The following is a 25799-nucleotide window of genomic DNA, read 5'->3' on the forward strand; positions in this document are numbered from 1 at the left end:
TTTTTTTTTTTTTTTTGTTTTTTTTTTGCATCGTCCGACTTTGTTGATACAACGGGTTGCGGGTTTGCGGTTTAGTTCGGCCATGTTGCCCTCAAGTTAAGCTTTCCACTGTCAACTTGGCCGTAGTGTGCAGTCCACGATTGGAGACGCTCCAGTACCTAATGCCTCATCTTGACTACCTTTCAACGTTCGTGGCGTACGGCTGACCGCGTCATGGTTCGGTGGAGTGCACGGGTTGTCTTGACCAAGCCTACAGGCAGAAGAAAATAAGGGGAAAACAAAAGAAAAACAAAGGTGGGACATCGGGGAAGACGTAGTCTAAACGACATGCCATTTGTGCCTCAGAGGCTATCAATGACGCAACCAAAAAAATTCACAATCATGCAAGGGAGAAGGGAGATACTCAAATCGGTTTGCCGATTGAATCGGGCATACAACACTACGGTGTAGCTGAGTGAGAAACACGAAGCATTAATGCGCCTCAGTGCCGGCTTATGATAGCTAGAAAAAAAATAAAGATCTGGTTCTGCTCAGGCTGTCAATCGCAAATATGCAGCCTAGCACTATTGTGTGAATTACGACTTTGGCAGTGAACCGCGGATAAAAGATCACAAATAACTGCCGCTCTCTCCATCATCATTTTTATGCATTGTGCCAATTTATGACCATTGAATAAGGTTAAATAACAGATCTGATCCGTGTGGATTTGCTGAATGGGAAGGGCCTTGTACTGGCACTATTGTCGATGGCAATCGATCCCAGGTGGTAATTTAGGTAGGCAATTAATCATACATCGTTTGCAAACCAAACACAATGATCATTACTACGATACACCGAGTTGTTCGTCGATTCTTCAGGGTGTTCCTAGCGGCGCGCCCAAGAAAGTGGGCCAGGGTGAAGCTGAATCAACCAAGTTTGATTGGTCCCATCTGCGAGCTAATCAGACACGTGAGGCCGACGCCAAACCAGATGAAGAAGGAGGGGCAATCATCGACCCTTTGTGAGAGCCTCGAATGCCAAGTGAATAAGGCTACCCACTCCTTGACAGGCAAGTAGACCAAGACCCTTTTTTTTTTTTCAAACTGCTCGCCCACGGACAACGCGCGCAAAATCGTCCAAAAATTGATACAATCTTTGCAGGTCATTTATTTGATTTTTCTGTGTCTTGACAGCCCGATGTAAGCGGTGGGAATGTGGACTGACCCTCGCCTCGTGCCGAACAATTGCCCCGGTTTTTCGACCCCGAAAGTCCCGGGGGATGGAATAAATTGCAGTACCGACCTGAAAGTGCAGGCTATTATGCTTGGCAGTCGATCCAAGGGAAACAGAGTACCAGAGGGAGAACCGGGACCATGGTGAGGGATGCATACGGAAATCGATCGTATTGTCAGCCCGTCGATAACAGTGGTAGAATACCTGCGAAAGTAACGAGTTCCCTAAGTTTGCGTGTTACGTGGCAGGCCCAGTTGTAGATTGAGAGACCCCGGAAAAGGGATTGAGTAAAAATAAAATGATCCATCCTCTGTAGTGCGAAAGCCGGCGCATGGACGAGCGGATACCCCTCATCCCGCAAAATGAGCTGGACTGGCAGCAACAACGAGAACAACGGGTAACCACAAACAAAACACAAACACGACACGATAAGGATAAGGGATAACGAACGGCTGGCATGGATGGAGAAAGCAACAAGTAAAGTCCAAGTCCAGGTGGTACAAACAAACTCTTACCTACCCGTGGCAAAGCATAAACTCCATCGGGCCTGCCTCAGCAAACCAAAGCAAACCAAACCAAACCCCCGGCCGCAAGTCGCAGCCTGGGCCAGTCACAGTCAGACTCGTAGGGTGGGGCAAAATAATACCCGCCGCCCTGCACCGCCCTGTGCCAGCCAGCCAAAGTCGGTAGCAATCAACCCAACCCAGCCCAGTGGGTGGTAGAAGCCCTGCTTTGCAAATACGCCCGGGCTATTCTCTGCTCTAATAAACACTGACTGACAGACTGGGCGGGTCACTCTCGAATTCGGCCGCCTTCCGCCTGCTGCTGCCTTCCCTCAACAACATCATCCCTCTTTCCCCCCCCCCATTTCCATCGACCGCAAATTTGATCTTGTCTTCCGCCAACGTCGTCTTCTTCCACTTCCCAACCTTTCGATACCCTCTTTACCCGCGTTGACTTCGCCCACTCCCGATTCCGACTTTTCTTCGAGCATTCAATCCGAAAAAATCCCACAAATTTCACAATGGCCACCGAGGTACGTCAAAATCAAAATCCCAGCTGCGCTGTCTCGTGCTGCATAAACTGCACCTAGTGTGCTGCTCGCCTGCCTATTCCCCCTTCCCGTGCATCCCGCAAAATTGGCGCCCGCATCATCGCAGCCTCAGCGCAATCGGCCTCCTCACCGAGCGACCATTGCCCAGGTTGTAGCCCGTGATCCAAACCCATCTTTTCTTTCCTGTCCGCACGGGACACTCGCTCGCACCATATCCGATCCGTGAAACCGTACACAGTCGAGATTTCAAGAGAAACCATGGCTGACAATATCTCTCTCCCACAGCGCGAAAGGTTTGTTGTTATCCAGCAAAAACCCCGCCAACCGAGGCTCGCCCGTCAGCGGCCCAATCGTGATGCGATCCCAATGTGAGCGAAAACTGACGAAACCGTTTTCAACTATACAGCAAGACCTTCCTCGCCAGGCTCTGCGAGCAGGCCGAGCGCTACGATGAGATGGTTACGTACATGAAGGAGGTTGCCAAGCTTGGTGGTGAGCTTACCGTCGACGAGCGCAACCTGCTGTCGGTTGCCTACAAGAACGTCGTCGGCACCCGCCGCGCCAGCTGGCGCATCATCTCCTCGATCGAGCAGAAGGAGGAGTCCAAGGGCTCAGACAAGCACGTGTCCACCATCCGTGACTATCGCAACAAGATCGAGGCCGAGCTTGAGAAGGTCTGCCAGGATGTCCTCGATGTCCTTGACGAGTCGCTCATCCCCAACGCCGCCTCGGGCGAGTCCAAGGTTTTCTACCACAAGATGTACGTTGTTGCGCCTGAATTTTTTCGTCGGTTACCGTCCCGTCAGAACCATGTCGATTTTGTGCATTGTCTTCGTTTGGCATCCCCATTGATCACATTACTGAACTGCGATTGCGCAACATTACAGGAAGGGTGACTACCACCGTTACCTCGCCGAGTTTGCCTCGGGTGAGAAGCGCAAGTCTGCTGCCACCGCTGCTCATGAGGCCTACAAGGTAATGCCGAGTCCTCCGCGGATATCGATATAAATTTGCGCAAGTCGCAGGATTATTCGCCGTGCTAACCACAAGCCGGACTTGAACAGAGCGCCACCGATGTTGCCCAGACAGAGCTTACCCCCACTCACCCCATCCGTCTGGGTCTGGCCCTTAACTTCTCCGTCTTCTACTATGAGATCCTGAACTCGCCCGACCGCGCTTGCCACCTGGCCAAGCAGGCATTTGACGATGCCATTGCCGAGCTCGACTCTCTGTCCGAGGAGTCATACCGTGACAGCACTCTTATCATGCAGCTGCTCCGCGACAACCTGACCCTCTGGACCTCGTCTGAGACGGGTGAGGGTGAGGCCGCCGCCGGTGCTGCCGATGCGGCTGCTGCCCCCAAGGACGAGGCTAAGACGGATGCGCCCGCTGCTGAGAAGACGGAGGCCAAGGCTGACGAGCCTGCCGCTGCCCCCGCTTCGTAAACGCACGGACCGTGAACCCAACTTCGACGCGTCCCCTAATGGGACGAAACAGATAATCAGATTCCCTTTCCCCTCTACTATCCTGGCGTCAAGCCTTGTGCTGCCAAGCACGAGATATTATACCGTCGTCTCCGTCAGCGGGATGTTGGGTGTTGAGCTTTCGGTAATCCGCGCTGTGGGAATGTTTGGTTTGGCTTGAGGCTTTTACTGAAATGCGGCATTGGTCTTTGGTCAGCAGGGAGTTGGGCTGTGGCGGGATCGGAAATGCAGGGCAGGACAGATCAAGTCGTCTTTTGTTTTCATTTTTCGCTCTTCATTTTTCTGGTCAAATACACACGGAGCTGAACCGAGACACCATTCTATTTTCAGTTCCCGTCGTCCACCATGCCCCCTTATCGTCAATTGCTTGAAGTTTTCTTTTTTTGGCCGATGGACAGCTGGACATGATGTACAAGGTGCGCAAGCTTCTTGTGTGATCTCGTCCATAAACGGGGGAAATACATGACAATTTCTGGTTTTTGTGTGTTTTGATTTGATTTAGAAAATCAGATCAAGTCTTATGAATTGCGTTGATTTCTTTGAGCCGGGATCGAGAACCATAACGGACAAAGAGGGTTAAGGCGACAGGTTTTTTCCTACCAATTCCCCCTCCAAGTAATTTGCGTTTTTTTTTTCTTCTTTTTTTCTCTTCCCTTCAGTCATGTTTTTCTTTCCGTCTCTTCTAAACCGTGTCTTCACTAGTCTAAGTTGTATTCTGGGATCGACGTGGATGTGAGCGTTGATCAGAAAGACGGAGTATGACATGCAACCAAGAGTTTGAAATAAAATAACCAAAAAAAAAAAAAAAAAAAAAGATGGCGCCAAGGCAATGTCTTCACGACTGCCGAAGAGCGACTCGTTTTCATCAAACATCCGGTTTCCGTTTTGCCTTGGTCCATGACTGTCAAGTGATGATTGATAATCTGAGAAACTTATCCATGGCCTCTCGCGGCGTGAACAAACAAACTGACTGGTTCACTGAGCGTCAGTTCACCGACTTTGGGATCTTGGGATATCAAAACTGTCTCATTCGTATATATATGTTTTCCCCCCTCGTATCCCTTCCTCTAGCTAAGATGAGCCTAACGTCGTGTATCTCTATGCGTTGCGCGCGCTGATGCTGTTGTCTGGTGCAATACAGCCGATCCCCGCCCATGACGGCGGCTTTCAATGCTTCGAAGAGCCGAAAAAGCCCCATCATGGAAATCAGAAAAGGAAGCTAGTGAAAGAATTACATAACCATTAGAAGGAAAAAAAAGATGATGATAATAATGTGTTTCCCAATACCACCGCTGGAGGAAAAAAGGGAGACGGTGGTATGATCGTGTACAAAAAACGGGAAATTTATCCGTAGGGGGGGGGGTATCATGGTATCAGGGTATTTGTTTTTAGTGAGCAAACCTCACTGTTTCCGGACCGATTTCTTTGGAAGTGAGCAAAAAAACAAACAAAACATAACAAAAGGAAAACGCACTTCCGCGCCCGACAGGGGCGCCAAGTTCAGGATTGTACGCCCGTCGTCTTTGGCGTCACGACGAGGCTCTTCTCCAGCAGCTTCTGTGCCCGCCGCAGCCTCGCGTCCTTGGCGCGCTGGTTACGTTCCATCTGCTCCCTGGCCGCCAGCGTCCTGCTGGCGCCTCCGCTGCCGGTGGGTTTAAACTTTTGCCTTTGCGTGCCGTTGTTGTTGCTCCCGGTGGTGCTGGTGCTGTCGTCCGAGCTGAGATCCTGGTCGTCTTGGTCGTCTGGATCGGTCCGGTAGTGGTACATTGATGTGGTGGCGACGGCGGCGGCTGGTTTCGAGTCTGCCGGCGGCGTTGCTGTCGCCGCGCTGTAATTCTGTGATTGGATGTAACTATGGCTTGGTTTGGGGTCGGCGTCGGGAGGGAAGGGCTCCTCGCTCCGGCGCAGCAGCTGCGGCCTCCTGCGCCCGATCCGCAACAGACTTAGCTGCACCCTCCTGAACGCCTTCCTCGCGGCGCCGCCGTCGCCCGGCCAACTCTCGGCGACGAGGTCCCTCACGTCCCCATGCCGACAACACAGCGCGCAGACGTCGGCGTCGCCAGGGCTGTCAACGTCGTCGCCGCTACTGCTGCTGCTGCTGCTGCCGCTGCTGCTGCTACTTCTAGGCCCGCCGCCATCTTCGCCCCTGCCGGCCGGTGCTGCGGCAGCCGTGGCGACGAAGGAAGGCTTGCGCCTGGACCTGACGGCTGGGCTGGCCAGGCTTCCGGCTACAAACGCAGCAGGGAGAAGGCCTTTGGTGAGGGAGCAAGACTGCGTGTCGTCTGCGGCGGAGATGGCCGCCGAGGAACCAAGTGAGCAGCTGCAGACACCGGCGCCGGCCTGAGAGACCACCTCGTCGCACCAGGTGGCTATCTGCGAGACCTTGCGGGCGGCGTCCGGCCTGGACAGGCCTGGGAAGTTTGGGACGGCCGAGCTGTTCGCCTTGTCGCCCGCGCGGTTGCCGACGCTGTTTCTGCGCCCCGGCGTTGCTGACGATGGCGCTCCCGCTGCTTCTGCGCATCCTTCTGCGCCTGTTCGTGCGGACGCCGAGGAAGAAGACGAGTTGTTGTTGTCGGCACCCGCGGCGGCTACGGGACCGCCCAGGTTGCCGAGAATGTAGTTTAGACGCAGATAAGTCTGATCCCACTGGAGGCTCAAGTCGTCAATCTGTCGCGGCTGAGATCCTTCTGACGGTGCCGCCGCGTCCTGGGAAGGGGTAGCGGCGGGTTTGGAGCTTTCCATATTGCCATCTGTGGGGGCGGCAAAACAAGACGAATCGCCCAGCGAGTGAAAGACAAAACGAGAGTTTGTGTGTTTTTCGGTCTCTTGGTGCTGCTTTGTGGTGAAAAAAAGGTCCGTTTTCAGATTTAGTGCGGTTTTTATTCGCTTGTTAATGCTTTGCGGGATCGGCCGGGCATGTAATGGCCAATACCAGGGGACCGTTCGCCAATCTGCCCCTGCGACGAGGCCTAGGGGAGACTGGAGAAAAGACGATAACAAAATGGGGGAAAATGCGCGCCTCTATATCTCTTGGTTATTTCAATACGAGAAAAAAAAAAAGTGCAACTGGCAACAATAAAGGAGAAGTAGAAGTTGAACAGGAAAAAAAAAAAATAACAACAAAGAAGACGACTCAAAGGCTTTGCTCACGAAAAACACCGGATCATGAACTATAGTAAGTAGCGAATTGGACAAATCCCCAAAAAGGTCAGTCATCCAAGTTCAACTCCAGCAAAGCCTCGCTCCCCAGTTTTTCTTTTGTCTGATGTGCAAGAAAAAGTAACGGGACCCAACTCGTTCGCCCGCCAGCCACGTGGGGTCGTTGTAATGTCAAAACAGTTTACTGGTTGGTACGCTGCCCTTGTCGACAGAAACGTCATACAGCTGCTGGGACAGTAATACTACTGTACCCTTTTTTTTTTTTTTTTTTTTTTTTTAAATCGACAAATTTAGTGTCAAATCTCCCTTGCTTTGTTTTCTGTAGTTTTGGTTTGATTAATCCCTGGCAAAAAAGACAAGTGATTGACTAGCGATTCTTTCTAGTAGATAATAAATAAAACCCGACAACCACTATCAGGTCTTAAGGTTGGACCCTGCCTGTTGCTTTGAAATCGAAGCAGGAATAAGGGAGGGGCGGAACAGCGAACTCGTGGACGATGGAACGAATCCCCCTCGGCCCTTTGTATCCAATTCAAGTCAGCCGCTCCGTGTGGAGAAATTCTTTAGTCCTTGCCAGGCCTTTCTTGGATTTTTTTTAAACCAAAAAAAAAAAAAAAAGATACTTGCGTGGCCTTGCACTGTGCCAACAAAAAAAGGTCCCGATTGACATGGCCCGCGTGACCTTGCAAAAGAAGAGACCTACTGCAGGCTACGGGAAAAAAAAAAAGAAAGAAAAGAAAATCAATAAATGGGGGTGTGGTTTTTTTTTTAGTGATGGATGGGCAAGATGGGGTTCGCAATGCAAGAAGGCAACACCAAAGGCTGGGCTAAAAAAAAAACAAACGGCAAGGGGGATGAGCGATATGACTGGACCTCGAGCGGTTATGCAATGTATGTTATCGGATCAACTTTGCCTTTTTTTTTAGGTCCTCTCCCCCTCTCTTCCAGTCCAGTAACAATTTGCTAGTTTGCCAAGAATCTTTCGTTGGAATTTTTTTTTCCAAAACCCATGGCTAATTAGATAGGTACCCCGATTAAAAATGTTGCTTGGCCGTTGCGTTTGATTGGCAATGTGGCTGCCTTGATCATTTAATAAATATAAAAATAAAAAAAAGAATAAAAAAGGAAAAATAATAATAATAATAACAAATGTCTATTGATGGCCCCTGACCCATCAAGGCATGTGACTTGGTGCTGTCAGCAATCTGCCAAGTTCCTTCAACCATCAACCTCCGAGTCGCGTGAGGCCTCTGTATTTCATTTTGAAGCCAATTTTTGCAAGCCCCGATCACCTAAAACAGCGGCATGATCTATGGCTGAGTTACACACAACATCTGGTGTTCACCGCCCCTAGGCGTTGGCAGCAAACCTGTAAAACTAAACGCGAGCAAGATTTTGATTCAGACATCAAATCGCACCAGACCACCCCGGATATGCCATCTCGTCCCAGATTATGCGTTCAAAAAAGATCCAAAGACCCTCCCCCAGCAAAAAAAAAAAAGAGCAAGGGCAAAAGGCGTTCCAGCATCCCCAAAACCCCAGTTTTGCTAATATAGTTGGCCACTAGTCGTTGGCATTATGGTACACGTGAATTAAAAACCCCAAGAAAATAAAAAGGAGACAAGTAAGCCCCTTGACCCTTGAGCCTCATGGGGAGGTCATGCGTCAGTTCATGTTCAGGTATAACGTCGAGTATACGAAAAATGTTGGCTTAAAACAAGCCAACAAACAGGTCAAGCTTTGCGAAATCCATCCTCAAAGCGCCAGACCGCTTCAATTGAACGAGGCAGTGCCCTGCTCCTCGTGGCTGGGTTCCGCGTGAAGCTGGTAAAAGCTATAGTGGCGCGCCTCGGCCTTTAGCCTCGTGGCCTCATCAACCTCGGGCGCAGCAACTCCGTTCTCTTTGCCTGCCTTACCGGCCAACGAGATAGAAGTTGGTCTGAAAAATATCAAGAGTTAGTTAGCACTGCATGTCAATTTTTGTTCATTCTCAGGTCCCGGTGCAACTTACCCATACATCTCCCGGTCGATAGCTAAAAATTGTTTCATGGCGTCCTTGCCGCCCCGATGTTGCAAATAGGCTAGATAGACGCCACACAGCTCCTTCTTGGCGGCAGAATACATGTTGCTTTCGGTGCGGATCTTATCGATGATCTCCCGCAGTCGTTCGCCGTGTTGCGCCTCGAGCTCTGCCGACGTCGGCTGCTCCAGCTCGAACTGAATCCACTGCATCCAAAAGTGCCTGCTGCCACCATACCACTGCGCATTCTTCTGGAACACGGCCCTAGCCTCCTCTGCCGTGCCCTTAACCGTCCACAGCAACCTTGCCCACTCCGTCACCAGGACTGCCTTTGTCCAGATGTCAACCTCGGGAGACTCGATTTGCTGCTTCAGGACCTCGATCGCCGCATCAATGTCGTTATGCCTCCGCTCCAAGTTTGCAAGAGATATGATGACCTCGATGCAGCCCGGAAGCCTCAAGAGGATTGCATTGTGCACCTCCCGAGCCATGGCGATACGTCCGCAGCTCTCCTCAAAATAGGCAAATTGCAGCCTTATGCCGGGACGGCTGATGGGCACAAATATTGTCGCAGCACGCAGATATATGTTGCGAACCTCCTCGGTCTTGTCGGGCTGAGCCGACATCCACCTGGCGTATCTGAACCAAAACTCATCGTAGAAGGCACATGTTACCAGACACCTCTCATACAGAAAAGTCGTCCTGGCAAAGCTACCCTCGGCCTCCTCAAAGTCGAGGTACTTGCGCCAGTTGGACAGCTCCTTGTGCTCTAACTCTGTCACGTGGAAATAAGGTCTCTTGATCTCAGCTTCGTAGAGCCACCGCTTGGTAACCTCTGTCTGCGTCTTGGTAAAGATTTCACCATAGTGGGCGTCCACCTTGCGACGCATCTCCTGCTCAAACTCGGGCTCGGTCTTGGCCACGCCGTAAGCAGCCGCTTCGGCCTCGATCTCGGACTTGAAGCGAGCCTGGAGTTCAGGTGACACAACGTCGTCCAGCGCCCGGGTATGCACCATGGTGCTGAACCGCTCGTAGTAGCGCGCATACTGATACATGGGGATGTGAATCACCCGTTGCAGGATTTGAAAGATGTTCTCGTGTGCCTCTTGACGCTCTTCATACTCGAGGTACTTGTTCCAGAAGGGGTGGGCCATAAAGTCTAGCCCGACACAAGCGGCACCACGCTCGAAGAGACTGTGCAGACATGTTAGTAAGTATACAGGCAAGAGCGAGGACAGGGTAGCGGGGGAGAGGTTGGAAGGAGGGCAAATACAGAAAAAGGGATCTCTGTGCAAACAACGACTAGTCCACCGCTACAAGAGCCGATGGTAGTTCATGGTTTGAAGTGTTTTCACAAGGTGCGTACGGGCATGAGCGAACTGTGTGTGCCAGCGGGGAAGACAGGTCTGGTAGTTTTGTGTGAGAGAGAGCACTCCAGTAGCAGAGAGTTATGGCTGTTGTCGGTTTGATTATCTCACCGTCCAGTGCTCTATTCATCTGTACAATTCTCTGTTTCTTGCGCTCCTCGCGACTTTTAACATGATCGTGTCGCGAGCATGGCTTGGCCTTTTCTCAGACAAGGGCCGGATCCCGCACGTGCGGTGATGAACTGTTGTTGACGGTGTGGTTATGGGGAAGGAAAACTACACCATCTACTACTTACTCTCTGACCAGCTGTGGAATGTGGGTTGTCTCCATCTTGAAAGAACAGTACTCGGTCCACAGGTCGACCGAATTTGTGATGCTTGCGCAGCCTCTCTCGTACACCATCTCGGCCGATTCCGGGCCGGCGATTGTGAACTCGAGGTCGGCATACTTCTTCCAGTATCCGAAGAGGAGTGGGAATTTGAGGAGGAATCGGTCGTATGCATCGCGGAGGGTTGCGAGTGCCTGAGGGCTAGAGTTTCGTGTGAGGCCACCGTCGAGCGTCTCGCAGGCTCTGACAAGCTTTTCCCAGTTCTCAAAGCTGTCTGGGTCGGCGTCCTGCAGCAGTCGGAGGAAAAAAATCATCAGAACAAGCGGGTATGCGACGCGATGCAATCCCAGCTTGGGAGCTGCAGCTGCAGCTACTTACCACTTCGGCTCTCAACCTCTTGATCTCAGCATTCTCCTCGTCCGAACCACCGAAGTGGTTAAAGTCCGCCATTTTGGGTATTGAATTATAGCTCTTTTAAGACGTCGTGTCTCGAGGCTTGCGCTGAGGTCTTGGCAAATTCGCGATTGCCAAGTAAGCGGTTCGAAAAGTTGGATTGGGGTACACGCGCGCAAATAAAGAAAGGCGGGCTCTCGGCGACCGGCAGATTTTGTAATCAATTGCCAAGCGTCTCGTTTTGATCGGGTCGGCTGGCCCAATTGGTCTTGTTCACCCAACAAAGTGAATCAACTGTCTAGCTGATAATGACAGACGGATAAACACGAGTGATTCTGGTTAAAATGTGAATAAAAGAACGGAAAGGGATCCTTGGAAAAAGGAGGCTGGAAGACAAACGATCGTGGGGCCAACGCAAGGAACGGAGGCTTTCCATAGCCTGACGCGGCGTAGACCTTCAGAACAAGGCAGAAGTGGGGTCCGTCTGAAAATGCGCCATTAAACATGCAGATTGGTAGGAGTTTGGTCCTTAGCGTACCCAACGCTCACCGATTATGCATGTATGTGGAATTTTGTTTTATTCGCTTATGGCGAACAACCAACTTCAGATAAGATGGATACCTTGCCTGACGTGCGTGCGCGCAGGTATGGGGTTGAAAAACAGAACCAATGTGAAAAAAAAAAAATTCAGTTGAAGTTTCCTTCTCTTCCTTTCACCAAAACAAAGGCTGGTGATGATTTTCAAAAATTAATGATAGGAAGAGAATGACTTACCCTCTGCGGAAGCATGATCTCATATTAAAAATAATATCTGAAGCCTAGTCGCAGCAAACGTGGCTTTTGTTGCTATTTCTTATGACGACAAGGTAGAGCGAATCGTCTTCCTTTCGCATTCGTCAACATAACATCCTTTTCATCTCCTTACGGCGCAATGCAACCACCCATGTCAGCCTCTGGCCGCTAGTGACGAGGCAAGTGCCTTGAGCTAAAGCCGAAGTTTTGAAAAGCATGCCCAGCACTATACCAGCAAGGTGCCAATCTTGTTCAAAATCGCGCTATTTGATCCGTACATCGATACCTACCTACAAGTTATCTTGCCAGCCTGCTAAGCTTAGTCTTTGAGAGAGAGAAAGAAAAAAAAAAAGACACCAGCTCCCATGTTGAGGATGCAGGGAAAAGCCACAAGTCAAGTCCATATTATATTCGATTGGTCCTGACGTGCTTTCGCTTCATGATCATGTACAAGTCTTTACCGGCTCGCTGTCCAATTTTTAGATGCTTCGTGTCATATCCAAAATACGCATCTTGCCTACCCTGGTTGGTTCCTAGGCTAGGCCACAAGTATAGATTGAACTTAACCTTAAAATCGAAGGTTCATTCTGTCAGCCTGGAAAATCAATCGCATTCTTGGTAAACCGTCTTCTCCTCTTGCACTATTCCTCATTTGGTAGAGCAGTTCTGGCCCAAGTCCTCGGAAAAAGAAATCGATAATCTCGATGCAGCAAACAGAGCTCGACTCATGCTGGCGTGTCTTTCCCTATTACTTCTTGCCTTTGTTCTTTGATGATCCAAATGCTGCCCTAGGAGTGGCGCAAGTGGACGTTGGAGAATATCATTGTTGATCAACTCGATAAGGAATGATTTGGTGAGTATAGATATGGCCATGTCAATACGAACTTGGCGTTGGCTCCGAAAGACTTGGAGTTTTGAACCTGGGCATTTGTGCGGCTTTCAGCGCTGAGACGCTTCATGGTATCATGGCTCCATTAAACAAAAAAATAAAAAGGTTTAGAGCAATCAAGTCGCACATCGCAACCGCCCTTGAGAAATCCCATCACGCTGTCGCCACCAAAGAGGTATATATACACACAACTAGAAAATAACAGCAACAAAATCTGACCAAATCCCACATTTACAATCCAGCGATGACGCTCTGTATGCCAACACTGCTTGCGTCGTCTCTCCTTTGGACAAAAGCTTTGAAATCTGCTTTGAGGAGCTTCCGCCCGCCATGGCCACCCGGTCCACTGCCCAAGCCCCTGCTCTTCTCCCTGAGCGCCTCGGGCCCAATAATGAACAGATATCCAACCTCGGACAGAATCTCGACGACAGCCTGCACTTCCTTGGTCAGAGGCCACGCCTTGAGCGTTGATACATACTTGGCGATGTCCTTGGTGACCATGAGCCCTCCCGTTGCGTTGACAGGGAACTTTTTAAAGTGCTCGAATAGGAGCCCGTGGATCGCCAGCGCAAGCTCGCTGCTGAACACCTCGAGATTGTGCCCATCGATAGTTTGGCTCGCCAGCAACGCCGCCCTGTCCAAAAACGTGCAGATGCCGAGACAGGTTGAAGACTGCAGGCTATCTATTATGCCTTCGTCCTTGGGGCGGAAGTCTGTCTTCTTCTGGTTGTTTGCCAGGGACTTGCTCGTCCAATTGATAATCACGTCCATGGCGCTCTTCATGATGCTGTTAGTCTTCTTCTCAATGCCCTCAATGCCAACCTTTGCCTGTGCTTCCATGCCGCGCCGCACCGTCGTGTTGCCTTCCGCCAATCGAATCAAAACCGTGGTGATGAACCGATGCATCATACTGGTGATGGTTACCCCGGGCCGGATCTTGGGCAAATGCGAGAGGTCTGGCTCTGTCTTGCTGTTCTCTTGAGAAGTAGTCTGATCCAAGGCGGCATCAAGCGCTGTCTCGACGTACATGTGACCCATGGTGTTGAGCAGTAAATTGAGTAGCACGCTAACGTCCTTGGGCGTTTCTGTACTTGTGCCCAGCTCCAGTGTCCTCTTGACACTCTCAGCCAACCACTTCATCATACGTTTGGCGTTCGCCACGCTCAACAATCCGTCTGCCTCCGACACCTCGATCTCGTTCTTCTTATCCGAGTCCTGGATGCCGGCAACCCTCAACATCATAGCTTTTTGGGTTGGCGTCAATTCGGATGAGTCTAGGCGCTCCATGTATGCGTCCTTGGCCGATTCGAGGATCCTCGATCCTTGCTGTGCAATGGCGGCCATGAAGCCGCTAGGCGCCTTCTTCCTTCTTGAGTGGTAGACAGTGAACTTGAAGAGCAGCGAACTATTCAACTCTTCCAGGTTCTTTCTTTCTCGTTCTATGAAAGAATTGCCCATCAGGTACGGGACGAACAATTCATCCAGCTGTTGTTCCAAGGCCTGGGACACGGCCGCAGTACACGGCTCGGGGTGCTCTGTCAAGCCATGAGCCTTGAGGTCCTCGACCAGAGTACCGATGTAGCTTCGCGATGCATGCAATGAACGCAAAAATGCAAGCGATGACACGGTATTTGCTTTTTCCAGCACCTGTTCAAGCCTTTGCTGAATCGACTGCTGAAACATGCGCTGGATGAATTTGATCATGACCGTCTCGTAAAACGGGAATGATCGCTTGACCAAAAGCGACTCGTCTATAATGGTCCCCTTCACGTCGTCGAGGTGTGCCTGCAGGCTGGACTCAATTCCCGGCGGCTCCGCGTCAGGGTCGGCGAGTAGATCCCACAGTTCGCTGTCGGCGTTCACTTCGTCCGCAACGAGCCGATCCTTGTCGATGAAGAATTGGTGTTGATTGACAAACAAAGCAATAACACTTGCACCGCCGTTGAAGTCCCACAGAACCCTGGAGCACTCCATCATGTTCTCGTGGTCCAGCTTCCGATAACTCGTGTTGAACTGTTTCAGGAGGTCTTGTTCTAGAGTCTCGGAGAACTTCTCAATCACTTCTCGAGTGTTGTATCGTCGGCTTGTTGGAGAAGTCCCATTGGTAATCCCATTGCCTCGAATCCCGTTGGCCTGACCCCAAGAAGTTGGATCCAGCCGCTGGCTTATCCGCATTAATTGACGGGCGATAACGGCGCAGCGAACCTTGTTATCGGGACCTCCCAATCGTTGTATGTCTTGAAGGGATGAGAGCTGCCCTGTTTCGGTGACCTCCTGCCAGCATTGAATCAGAAAGTTGGCGTCCAGCGCCCTGTTGCGCTTCCTATCCAGATCCTCGAGCCTCTCACCGATCTGGACAGCGATATTGCCGCCGCCATCAGTCCTGCTCGACCGCTCCATGCCATTCGTGGCCGGGTTGTTGAGTGACAGGTCGAGGGCCTCAAACTGGGCCATCGACTGATCGAGCTTCCGCCCGAGGGTGTCGAGGGTCTGGTCATGTTGGTTTTCGGCGCGGCGGACCTGAGACAGGATCTCTGACTCCTTTTCCTGCAACTCCTCCGAGAGCGAGCTCAGCTGCGACAGGGCATCTGCCGACGAAGGGAGTTAGTATCTAATGAATGTAAAGGCACGGTAGCCACGAGACCAACATACTCTCGAAAGTCCTGATCAGAGGCTTGGGGTCGAACGCCTGTGTTGCAGGGCCGGAGCGGCGGTTGGCGGGGACGGCGGTTTCGGCGAGGCCATCCACAAAGTCTCTGACAATAAAGTCCTTGTTGGAAAAGTCCTCAAGGCTGAAGCTGGGGCCCTTGGGGAAAAGAGCTTTGGAGCCCAAGGACGACGCCCTCTCCATAGTGGCTCGTGATCGGCCGATTCTCTAGCTGCCCCGGGCCATGGAGCGAGATGAGAGAGGCGACGGGGTGGGAACGTCCGGCCCGGGATGGGGACTTGAACGACTAGTGTATCCGATCTCGCAATCGCAGGTGAATCTGGAGAAACAAAAATAACAAAAAGTTAATGACAAAATAGCATAGAATAAATATCGGATTGGTGGTGAAACTTGAGGCAGTCTTCCGTCTGTAGTAGTTGTAGTGTGGCTAAAGCTTCCCCTCAGAGCGACTCGTCGTCGAACTGGGGTGTGGTTGGTTCACCTGGCTTGGCGTTCAATTGGATGAATTGTGGCTGAAGAAGGGATTGAGCTGGGATGCTCCCAAACTGTGTGGCTGGATTATGTAGCGTGACACCCGGGAGGGGTTTAGCGGTTCTTCGCGCTTGTCCCACTATCCCGGTCCCGCCAGGTCGCATTCGCAGCGGTTGGGTATCATAGTAGACCGGCGCAGCGGAGACACGACAAGGTAGCTCCAGCGCAGTCGCCAAGGATTGATGTCAGACCTGCGCGAATCAAATGAACCAAGTAAAAGCTGGCCCATCCTGCCACTTCGCACCGCCGCCACGCCAGCAAGCAGGTTTGGGATACCACATCATCTCATAAAGAATGACCTTGAAACGTGGTGAATATTTTTTGAGACAACCGTACCGATAGTTTCGCTATTTGTCGGGTCTCTTTTCTTCTCCTTTCTCGTGGGTTTCTCCTGTTACAAAGAACCGGTATTGCAGCGGTAGAGAGCATTGCACCAAACTAGCCTCTATCTCAATTCTACAAGCCGTTGCCAACAATGCCAGTCAAAGCGGCGGACTCGATCCGCTACCGCGCGGACGAAAAGGCTCAGGGAAAACTTTTGACGGCCAAGGAAAGACTCAAGCTGATCGAGGTGAGAATATTCTTTTTTTGCTGGTACCACCTCGCACGTTTCAATCATGGTTCAAACAGACTTGTGTTCTTTTGGATCTACACCGCAGGAGGGATTCTACGCACTTCGATCGCCGCCACTGACTATTATGTCTCATTTCTACAGCCCTACCTTCCTGAACGACCCGTGGACCGCGAGCAACGGGTACGGCGCAAGTCGGTGCTGGGGGTCAGGCGCTTCCTCGCCAACCAGCTGTACCTATTCGTCTACTTCCTGATCCACACCGTCTTCTCGCTCTATATCCGCTCCCGTCAGGTCTACCACTTTTGCAAGGACCGCACCCGCTCCATCTTGTCCTACCACCACCGCACCCCCGAGATAATAGAGGGTGATGTCAAAAAGCTCAAGAGGACCCCCAAGCACCTGAGTGTCATACTCCGCTTAGAGGAGGACAGCGGTAGGGCCGGTGCCGAGCTCGAAAGACTGGTCAACGAGGTGGCCGACATTGCCGCTTGGTGCGCATGCGCAGGCATCCCCAAGTTATCCGTTTATGAAAAGACAGGTACGGTTGCATCCAGTTTCTAGTGAGGGCTATACACGACGCCCTTGGAGAATCTACACGACAGAAACCCCAAAGCTAACCTTCCTTTCGCACTATGCACAGGCATACTCAAGGGCTACCTGCAAAAGACTCACCGGGCAGTCTCTGCCAAGCTGGCATCCTACTATGGCGACTGTCACCCAGCACTAATTGTCAAGGCGCCACACACGCCCTCTATCGAGTCTGACCCGTCCGCCGAGAGTGGCTCCGATGGAAAGCACATCACCGTTCTTCTGCTCTCTGCCGAGGATGGTCGAGACTCGCTTGTCGATCTTACCAAGACACTGACCGAGATGGCACAAGCTGAGAAGCTATCACCAGCCGACATCAACATGGACGTCATCGACACGGAGCTGACCGAGAGCGTTATGGACGAGCCCGACCTGCTCATTCACTTCGGCCCGCACGTCGTTCTGGATGGCTACCCACCGTGGCAGATCCGCCTGACAGAGATTTATCATGCCCAAGACAACAACAGCGTCGGATACCAGGTGTTCCTCCGCGGCCTCCAGAACTATGCTCGCGCACAGTTTAGAAACGGCAAATAGGTCTTGGACTGCCCGGAATGTATCCTGTACCTGGGAAGGCAGAAAAATGTCTGCTCTTAAACTGCTTAACCACCTTATAATAGCTGTTCTTCATATCACATGTAGACGATTGACTCGTCGGCTAATCCAACATTTGCAAGTCAAAACGAGTGGCTCGGTACGTGATTTCAACTGTCACATCAATATGGGTATTTCCCAATATTACCAGAGTCTAGGTGTTGAGTGACCATAGGCCAGTCTTTTGAACGGGCTGCAACTGAAAATTTAGAGATATCCCGGCCTCCCGAGAATTTCTTTGGGATGGCTATCCCACAGTAGCGTCAAAAGGTTGAACGCTGTTGGGGAGAGATGGTATGAAAAGAATCGTCGATGTCAGCCGCTCCGAATGCGATAATGCATCGCATCGGTGCAATATGCATGCTGACTCGTCTACTCCCAATTGACATGGACCCACCGCACAAAGAACGCAGAATCTGTACTTTGAACTCGTACAAAAATAGATACCCAGATGTGATTCCCCTGCATGCATACAACCCAATCTTCGTTTAGCACCACACTGTAGCCTGAAAATGAGTTTTTTTTTTTTTTTTTGTCTGTCCCAGGATGACCTAGCAAATCAACAGCCCTGAGTCCACCAGACACCCCATTATAAACCCATCCACGACCTCCCGTCAACAATTCGAGCAATCAATCGGATATGGTGTAGTGGCTAACATACGACGCTCTCAATTTCGAGTTCCCGTCGTGCCCGGGGTTCGATTCCCCGTATCCGAGGCCTTCCGGCACAATCTCTGCGCCCGGCTAGCTCAATCGGTAGAGCGTGAGACTCTTAGTAACTCCTGCTCCAACCCCCAGGGTTCGGGTTAAGGACCATCTCAAGGCTGTGGGTTCGACCCCCACGTCGGGCTCAATTCCTGACAAGCGCAGTACCTTTTTTTTGGTCTTGTTTGCCTTGTTCATATGCATGATAGAAAGGGGGAAAGAGGCCATGCTTGGTGGAAGCTTGCTTATCTTAGTTATAAGCCGTGGTCTCTTGTTGGCGGCGGTATAATTAGTGTTGCGGGCTCTTTCCCGTTTATAAAAGAATGATAGATACTTTTTGCAAAAAAGGGCGGCCGACAGCCAACAGAAACATTGTTTGGCAAAGAGATCTATCAGGCGGCTCACAGAAGTGTCAAAGTAATAGGGGTCGTTTTCAAAACCCGGTAGATATAATAACAACTGCCTTACACCGTCGGTGTGTCGAAACCTCTGCCTATATGGAAGTGAATGGTGTTAATAAGTCGCAAACGTCAGGGGTAATTAAGTTCCTGATTCTCAAGATGTGCACGCAAATATGCAATATGCTGTACTCATCCACTGCGGGCCTTGTATTTGCCAGAAAAATAGTGGCCAGACTCAGGGCTTCCATAGCACCATCTCCTTTCCAGCCTTATCCCAGACATGTACACTTCCATTTCCCACATTGTAATTGTAATAATTATCTGTACCCGCCTTGACCATAGCCCGCCTGAAAGTGATATTTATCCTGCCTCCATCCTTTTCGTTCTTCCCCGTCCGCTTCGGTATCGAATGCAACCAGTTTGCCTGCGTAGGGCCCCGCATCAGGACCATGTCGCCCCCGGCAAGGGGCAGCTTCAACGGCGGTTTCGACGACGCCGATGCCGCCTCGGCCGTCGCCCCCGGTGTCGGCTTGTGCTTGAGCATAAAGTCCCTCCTGGCTCCCAGCGAAAAGGAGGCGATGGCCGGGTCCCGGCCGAGGAACCGCTCGTCGTCGCTGTGGTAGGAGATGCTGTCGGCACCTGAGGCGTAGTAGTTGACCAGGCAGAAGTTGAAGACGCAGCCCGTCGCGGCCTCGGTAGACCGGCGTAAGGCCTCCAGGCATGCAGGGATGGGGCGCGGCTTGTACCGCGCGTAGGCACCCGGCGGTACGGGCTTGGAGGTCTTGGCGTCGACTACATTGCCGGCTTCGTCGAAGCGGCTTGTGTCGTCGAGCCCAAAGACAGTTGTATATCTATGGATTGTTAGAATCAATTAGAAGACTGCATGATCAAAAGCAGTGGTATAGACAAAGAAGAAAGAGGGAGGATCAAATAAGTGGGTGGTTGTGATTAGGGTGGTCACGTGCCTTGGTGTTTTGATATGGGTCTTTATGCCTCCCCTGTTGATATCATACTCCACTCTATAGAAGGGAAGGCTTGAGCGAAGAAAGTCAAACAAGTCTTTGGCTACGTATGGGGGTATATACGGCTCAAAGTACAGCAAGTCCAGATCCGGTTGATTATTGATTGCGCGAGCGGGAACTGCTGGGTAAGAGGCGATCTCTTTGCTCATTGATTGTGGGAGGTGGAGTATGGGAAATGGATATGTAGAATGCTCCGATTTGAGAACCTATAATGGATTTATTAGTTGGAATCTTCTTTTCCTGCTTTCGGCATTGCACAAATTCACCTGCTCATTCTCAATGTTGCTCGTCTTTTGTTTCTTGATGGAAGAACCAAAGAAGCTGTCAATTGTCCGTTTCTTCGACATGGTGGGCTGTGTTTTAAAGTAAGCTACTCTATTGAGAGAAAAATAAACAAACAAAAATTATCTGGCAAGATGTGTCTTTTGATGTTTTCCATTCTACCCAGTCCGGTAAATGACATCACCAATTACAGCCTTGCTGTCCTTGCCCAAATCGAAAGGTAATTGGCCAAGATGAGCGAGATCAGCCCCCCTTTTTGTGGGGCAGAAAAATCCATCTCAGCCTCGCAAGCGCATGCAAGTGTCGACCAAGACAAAATCAGATTGGCTGGAGTCTATAAACATGAAAACCCACCCTTCATGACTCCTCCCTCTTGCGTCCACATCAATGTAAGCTATTTATTATCTAAATCACCTTAATTCACCTTATCTCATTTCTCGGTCTCCCCCAAGACCGGGTTGTTACTCTGGTGAACCACATAGAAACTAATCCAAGCAAAAATGGCAGATCAAACAGAGGCCAGAGACGTGACCATGTTCACGCCTCCAATCGTGCGCTCAGCAGCCACGACGCTAAATAAGGCCCTCTTTACAAAAAAGTTCAACCTAGCTGCCGCGTCAGTGAGGGAAGCCACCAAGATCTCGTTGTACCGCAAGGCACTCGAGAAGACTGGCGATGCCCTGCATGTGGAGAGAGTCTCAGTTGTGCGGAATGATCCGGGTCAGAATCCTGCCACAAAGGGGAGGAAGTGTATTCTACTGAGGCCTGGGATTGAGGCCGCGGGTATGTTAGACGCACAGGTGTGCATGACTGTAGACCATGAAATTGCCTTTTTTTTGCTGATTGGTGGAGATGAAACCTCGCGCAGTACCGGAAACATGGGGAAGTGTTGTCAGTGAAGGCGTCAAGAAGGATGACTTGGCTGTCATTCCTTACGAACTCACCCTGGACTATGATCATTGGAATGCTCGTAAGCACGATCCAAACTTGACATGTCCCCCGATAGGGAGAACAAGCCAGAACTAACGCACTGTTTAGACGAAATCCTCAGCTCATTTCTCCCTGAAGAATTTGCAGACGACATACAGTCATCCTTCAACTTTGCCGGTCATGTGGGTGAGTGATGATCTCCGTAGGCCATGGCTTACCCCTGAATCATACATATATCAAGATACTAAATGCAACACCGCTCAGCCCACCTCAACCTCCGCGACCAGTTTCTCCCCTACAAGCAGGTAATTGGACAGGTGCTCTGCGACAAGAACCCAGCCGTCCGCACCGTCATCAACAAGACGAGAAACGTTGGCGACACGTCCGAATTCCGCACATTCGCCTACGAGGTTCTTGCTGGACCCGACGACCTAAACATCGTAGTCCGCGAGAACAACTGCGTCTTCAAGCTGGACTATTCCAAGGTGTACTGGAACACCAAGCTGGAGCCTGAGCACACTAGAATGATCAAGGAATTCCAACCCGGCGAGGTGGTGGCTGACGCCATGGCTGGCATTGGACCTTTTGCCGTGCCGGCCGGGAAGAAGGGCGTCTTTGTCTGGGCCAACGACAAGAACCCAGAGAGCTACAAGTACTTGCAAGAAGCCATCAAGACGAACAAGGTACGGCCTATAGTCGTTGATCGGATTCCCTGCTCTGACACCCCTTACTAAAACTTGCAAACAATAAAAAAAAAAAAAAAATAAGGTTGCACCCTTCGTCCGTGCCTACAATGAGGACGCCCTGCAGTTCATTCGTGGCGCGGCAGACTCGGTACTGGCCGCTCATGCAGCCGGCCAAGGCGTCACACTCCCTGGTCCCAAAGTGAAACGCAACGACAGCGACTCTGCCGCAGCGGTCAAGTCGCAACAAGGGCCGGCCCCCAACACCAGAGTCTTGGTCCCGCCGACGATATCGCACTACGTCATGAACCTCCCGGCGTCAGCGATATCCTTCCTCCCAGCATACCGCGGCCTATACCACGGCCACGAGAAACTTTTTGCACCCCATACCAGCACCCGCCTGCCCCTGATTCACGCTTATTGCTTTGACATCAAGAGCGACACGGACGAGCCGAAGCATTCTGTCGTGCAGAGGGTTGTCGCGGAGCTGGGCGTCGAGATGAAGCTTGGAGATCGGGATGGGGACAATGAGGTTGAAGTCCTTCACGTGCGTGAGGTTGCGCCTAACAAGACCATGTACCGAGCCACCTTTAGGCTGCCGCGGGAGGTTGCGTTTGCAAAGAGGGAATAAGGCTATCAGGTGGGTTGCGCCTCTGATGCAGAGATATGTCTGGCTTATATGTGAAGAGATAAAGCGCCGTCGATGCCATTTATACGGGTTTTTATATAACGATTCGTGATCCAGGAACCCTGTGGATAGCGAACGGGTGCATCCAAAAGGTTATGTGACAGCATGGTGAGGGGATAGTGAGGCGAAGGAGGACGGCTCAAGGCGTTTTGCCTGCAAGCAAACAAATCGGACACTCAGGAAAGAGCAGAGAACGACCTTTTTCACTGCCCTAACTTTTGTTTATTCATGGCAACTCCCATCGTCATCTCACTTTCCAAACCATCAAAGCTAACTGTGAATGTGTATTACCCCTCCACAACTTCTCATCGTTAACCTGACATTTACGCAGAAAATACAATCATTTCTCTCATTTGAGGCCATCTCGTCGCGTATCTTGACAGACAATTTTGACACACACACACACACACACACACACACACACACACACACACACAAAAGCAAACACCGCGCTCATCTACCACTAAACATGGAAGCCGATAACCTGAAAGCAACCAAGGCTAAAGTATGGTACGGGCCACACCAAACAAGTCTCCCGAGTACCCAACACAGCAGCACACACAATACGCCGTCAGATCACTAACCTCACATGCACCGCTCTACAGGGCCTACTTCGAAGGCATACAGACATTTCGGTCCAAGCCGCTCTGCAACGCTCTCTGCGAAAACATGCACACGGCACCTCTCCGCTGCATCGGCTGCGGCGCGGCCACATACTGCTCCAGGCACTGCCAGCGCGCCGACTGGCCGCTGCACAAGAAGCTGTGCGCCTCGTACCGCCCGTTCCTGGCCACCGCCACCGACGACCAGCGCAGCGAGTTCAAGGCCGGCATCCTGTTCCCCGCCGGCAAGGACACGAGCCCCCGCCTCGTCTGGATCAGGTTCCGACCCCGCTTCGGCAGGGAGGAGGAGTGCGCCAGCCTCGTCATGAGGGGCCTCACGCGCTCCGTCGCGCTCACCTTTGAGCTCGTGCCCGACGTCGCGCCGCTGCTCGGCAAGCCCGGGACCGGTGGTGGTGGCGCGCAGGTTGTCATCGCCAGGAGCGGCGGCAGCGGCGGCAGCGGCGGGGCACTTTTCCACGCCGTGCCCAGGACGGAGCTGTGTCTTGCGCGCTGGGACGACGCCGGCGATCTGCCGGCCAACGAGAGCATTCTCGGTCTGCTGGCCGCGGGGATGTCGCTGCGCAAGTACGATGGCCACGGCGCGTCGTCAGGCCCCGCACCCGGTCTCGGGGAGGACGAGCAGCGCAGGACGGCTTACTTCCGCGGACCGGTGCTCATGTACCGGCAGGCGGACTATGGAGACCAGGGGGAGGAGGCGGCGGCGGCGGCCAAGAGCGGCATCGGACTCACGACGGTGCGGTTCGCCGTTGGTCAGGAGGCCGAGGACGTGACGCCGATCGACCTGCGGTGCGCGGTCGAGTCGATGGCGGCCTGCCAGCGCACGAGGCCCGTCTTGGACTTTGTTCCCATCCCCCAGACCGCGGAGGACGGGGCTCGGGGTGGGGGTCACGGTCACGAGAGGCGGGAGGACGAGCGGGGCGGTGGCGCGGAGCAGAGCGTCAACAAGAGGTTGAGGATGATGAAGAAGCGGAACAGTCACAAGCATGAAAGGCTCAGGCGGCCCGAGGAGAGGATATGGACTGCTTGGCAGTCAAAGGCCAAGACGGCGGGCAAGACGGAGTGACGGGCTGGATCTAGTTGGGCTTTGAGGGTTGGAAATTTGGTGCTTGTCACTAAACCACGACGGCTTCGGTTTTTGCGACTTGTTTTTCTTGCTTCTATCTACAGAGGCTTCACCAAAACTAGCCAAGTTGATGTTCTAGCCCAGATCTGTCGTTCCGGCCAAGGCTTGACTCCCTTCATGTGTTTCTTTCCAGGGAAGTCTTACAAACATACAACACATGTCGACATGAGCGCAGATGTTTGATTTACTCCTCAAATCACTTGGCATTGCAAGGCAAAAAAAAAAAAGTCACATATTGCGTCTAGAAATTTTTGCAATGTAACGCTGTCCCATAGGCGAGGTATAGAACCTCCTGATAAGTGCAGGGTAGCCAGGAAAGCTCAACCCCAGTCAAATTGACAAAGCATGATACAAGACCGGGTAGCTAATGTCGCCATGTTAGACTTTTTTTTTTGCAAGATCGGCTGCACATCGTGGCTTCGATCCATCGGCAACGTCGTCTGCAAACACTGGGCAGTGGGCAGACGCAGCCAACGGACCAGTGCCGTCAGCCGCGGAAGCCAAGCCGGTCTGACTTTCCTTCAGCTGAGGAGAACCAAAGAAAAAAAAAAAAAAAAAAAATTAAAGCGCGGCCCCAGTCCGGCTTAATCACTACATGCAGAAGGTTCTTGTTAACGGCCCTAGCTTCGGGTGATTTATACTATGTACAGCAATGAGGAGGTGGGAACACAGTAAATTTCCAAGTCGGTGATTTTTAGAGAAGAAAGAAAAAGGTTTCCACTGGCCGCGGCTTTATTTTGTGTCCTCCCCTGTCTAGATACCTAGTCCGGCATGTCATGCCTTGATGCTTGACCATAAGGGACGAGAACAAAATATAATAAAATTCAAAATAAAATAAAATAAAGTGTCATAGGTGATCAAAGCTCCTTCTTGTATACCCTGGAAGTAAAACGCGAATCCTCACTCTCTCTATTTTGCCCTGCTGGTTATACTGTGATGGGGTATCTGATTCTTCGGATGAAAAAAAATCAAACAAAGACCCTTTGCGGGTTTTTTTCCCCCTATGATGGTGCCATAAATCACGGCACTGTCGCTCTCCCGAGACAGCTGACAGAGGCGCAAGTTTCGTAAAGACCTGCGAGTCAATGATTGCCGAGAGATCTCTTGACGGGCAAGGTCCCCTGGTGGCGCCCGTGATCCTTTGGTCCCTGAGGCACTTTGTCAAGTTTTTTTTTTTCTTTTCTTTCGAGTTACCTGTTCACTTTGTGCCACAAATACATGACCGGCAGCCAAAATCCAAGTGGTTGACCGGCCGGCATAAACACTCCGGGACCTGTGCGTATGTGGATTTTCATTTGGGTTATTAATATACGAAGAAGAAAACAAGATCCACAACAATAGCAATAACAACCAAAATCCTAATAATAAAGTGGGTAAAATGCCGTATGGCTGGTCCTGCACTTGTCAATGGAGAGGATGATTCAAAAAAAAAAAAAAAAAAAGGTTCAAAGTTCAAAGGAAATCTGAGAAAAAAAACTGGAGCTTCCCGCTTCCATGCACGTGGTAAAAGAAAAGGGCCGAGATAGTAGTATTACAAGCCAGGGAGAGGAGAAGAAAGCTCCTTGTGTTCCCTGATCAACAGTGCATGATCCGAGTTTGGATGGGGTTTTTTTTTTTTTTTTTTTTTTTTTTGCATCTCACTTTTCCCGGTTATGTTATGACTATCCACTGTTTTTATCAAACCCAAA

The 25799-nt window shown here is 51.3% G+C and overlaps 9 protein-coding genes across 9 annotated transcripts; 5 read left to right on the forward strand and 4 right to left on the reverse strand.

Annotated features, from left to right (window-relative positions):
- Window positions 1–1191: 1191 nt before the first annotated feature.
- PpBr36_05370 (uncharacterized protein) lies at window positions 1192–1359 on the forward strand (the record flags this gene model as incomplete). The annotated part of the gene is made up of 1 exon (XM_029892526.1): window positions 1192–1359. One exon carries the CDS (start codon window positions 1192–1194, stop codon window positions 1357–1359), a length of 168 nt encoding a protein of 55 aa, XP_029750001.1.
- Window positions 1360–2236: 877 nt separating this feature from the next.
- Window positions 2237–3711, forward strand: PpBr36_05371 (uncharacterized protein; the record flags this gene model as incomplete). Its single annotated transcript, XM_029892527.1, has 4 exons — window positions 2237–2248; window positions 2677–3026; window positions 3154–3241; window positions 3331–3711. The coding sequence occupies 4 exons, from the start codon at window positions 2237–2239 to the stop codon at window positions 3709–3711; spliced, it is 831 nt and encodes a 276-aa protein (XP_029750000.1).
- Window positions 3712–5250: 1539 nt separating this feature from the next.
- PpBr36_05372 (uncharacterized protein) lies at window positions 5251–6492 on the reverse strand (the record flags this gene model as incomplete). Its single annotated transcript, XM_029892528.1, has 1 exon — window positions 5251–6492. The coding sequence occupies one exon, from the start codon at window positions 6490–6492 to the stop codon at window positions 5251–5253; it is 1242 nt and encodes a 413-aa protein (XP_029749999.1).
- A 2190-nt stretch (window positions 6493–8682) lies between these two features.
- Window positions 8683–11075, reverse strand: PpBr36_05373 (uncharacterized protein; the record flags this gene model as incomplete). The annotated part of the gene is made up of 4 exons (XM_029892529.1): window positions 8683–8848; window positions 8921–10123; window positions 10593–10912; window positions 11004–11075. 4 exons carry the CDS (start codon window positions 11073–11075, stop codon window positions 8683–8685), a joined length of 1761 nt encoding a protein of 586 aa, XP_029749998.1.
- A 1855-nt stretch (window positions 11076–12930) lies between these two features.
- PpBr36_05374 (uncharacterized protein) lies at window positions 12931–15550 on the reverse strand (the record flags this gene model as incomplete). Its single annotated transcript, XM_029892530.1, has 2 exons — window positions 12931–15287; window positions 15352–15550. 2 exons carry the CDS (start codon window positions 15548–15550, stop codon window positions 12931–12933), a joined length of 2556 nt encoding a protein of 851 aa, XP_029749997.1.
- Window positions 15551–16373: 823 nt separating this feature from the next.
- PpBr36_05375 (uncharacterized protein) lies at window positions 16374–17597 on the forward strand (the record flags this gene model as incomplete). The annotated part of the gene is made up of 3 exons (XM_029892531.1): window positions 16374–16469; window positions 16614–17010; window positions 17113–17597. The coding sequence occupies 3 exons, from the start codon at window positions 16374–16376 to the stop codon at window positions 17595–17597; spliced, it is 978 nt and encodes a 325-aa protein (XP_029749996.1).
- A 1398-nt stretch (window positions 17598–18995) lies between these two features.
- Window positions 18996–20129, reverse strand: PpBr36_05376 (uncharacterized protein; the record flags this gene model as incomplete). Its single annotated transcript, XM_029892532.1, has 3 exons — window positions 18996–19611; window positions 19774–19988; window positions 20049–20129. 3 exons carry the CDS (start codon window positions 20127–20129, stop codon window positions 18996–18998), a joined length of 912 nt encoding a protein of 303 aa, XP_029749995.1.
- A 417-nt stretch (window positions 20130–20546) lies between these two features.
- Window positions 20547–22308, forward strand: PpBr36_05377 (uncharacterized protein; the record flags this gene model as incomplete). The annotated part of the gene is made up of 5 exons (XM_029892533.1): window positions 20547–20847; window positions 20933–21034; window positions 21103–21180; window positions 21259–21677; window positions 21763–22308. Coding segments are annotated over 5 exons (1446 nt in total), but the record flags the coding sequence as incomplete, so codon positions are not given.
- Window positions 22309–22834: 526 nt separating this feature from the next.
- Window positions 22835–24051, forward strand: PpBr36_05378 (uncharacterized protein; the record flags this gene model as incomplete). The annotated part of the gene is made up of 2 exons (XM_029892534.1): window positions 22835–22875; window positions 22971–24051. The coding sequence occupies 2 exons, from the start codon at window positions 22835–22837 to the stop codon at window positions 24049–24051; spliced, it is 1122 nt and encodes a 373-aa protein (XP_029749993.1).
- Window positions 24052–25799: the final 1748 nt, after the last annotated feature.

Source organism: Pyricularia pennisetigena, chromosome 6 (assembly GCF_004337985.1).
Source record: "Pyricularia pennisetigena strain Br36 chromosome 6, whole genome shotgun sequence".
In the NCBI taxonomy this organism is placed as follows: Eukaryota; Fungi; Ascomycota; class Sordariomycetes; order Magnaporthales; family Pyriculariaceae; genus Pyricularia; species Pyricularia pennisetigena.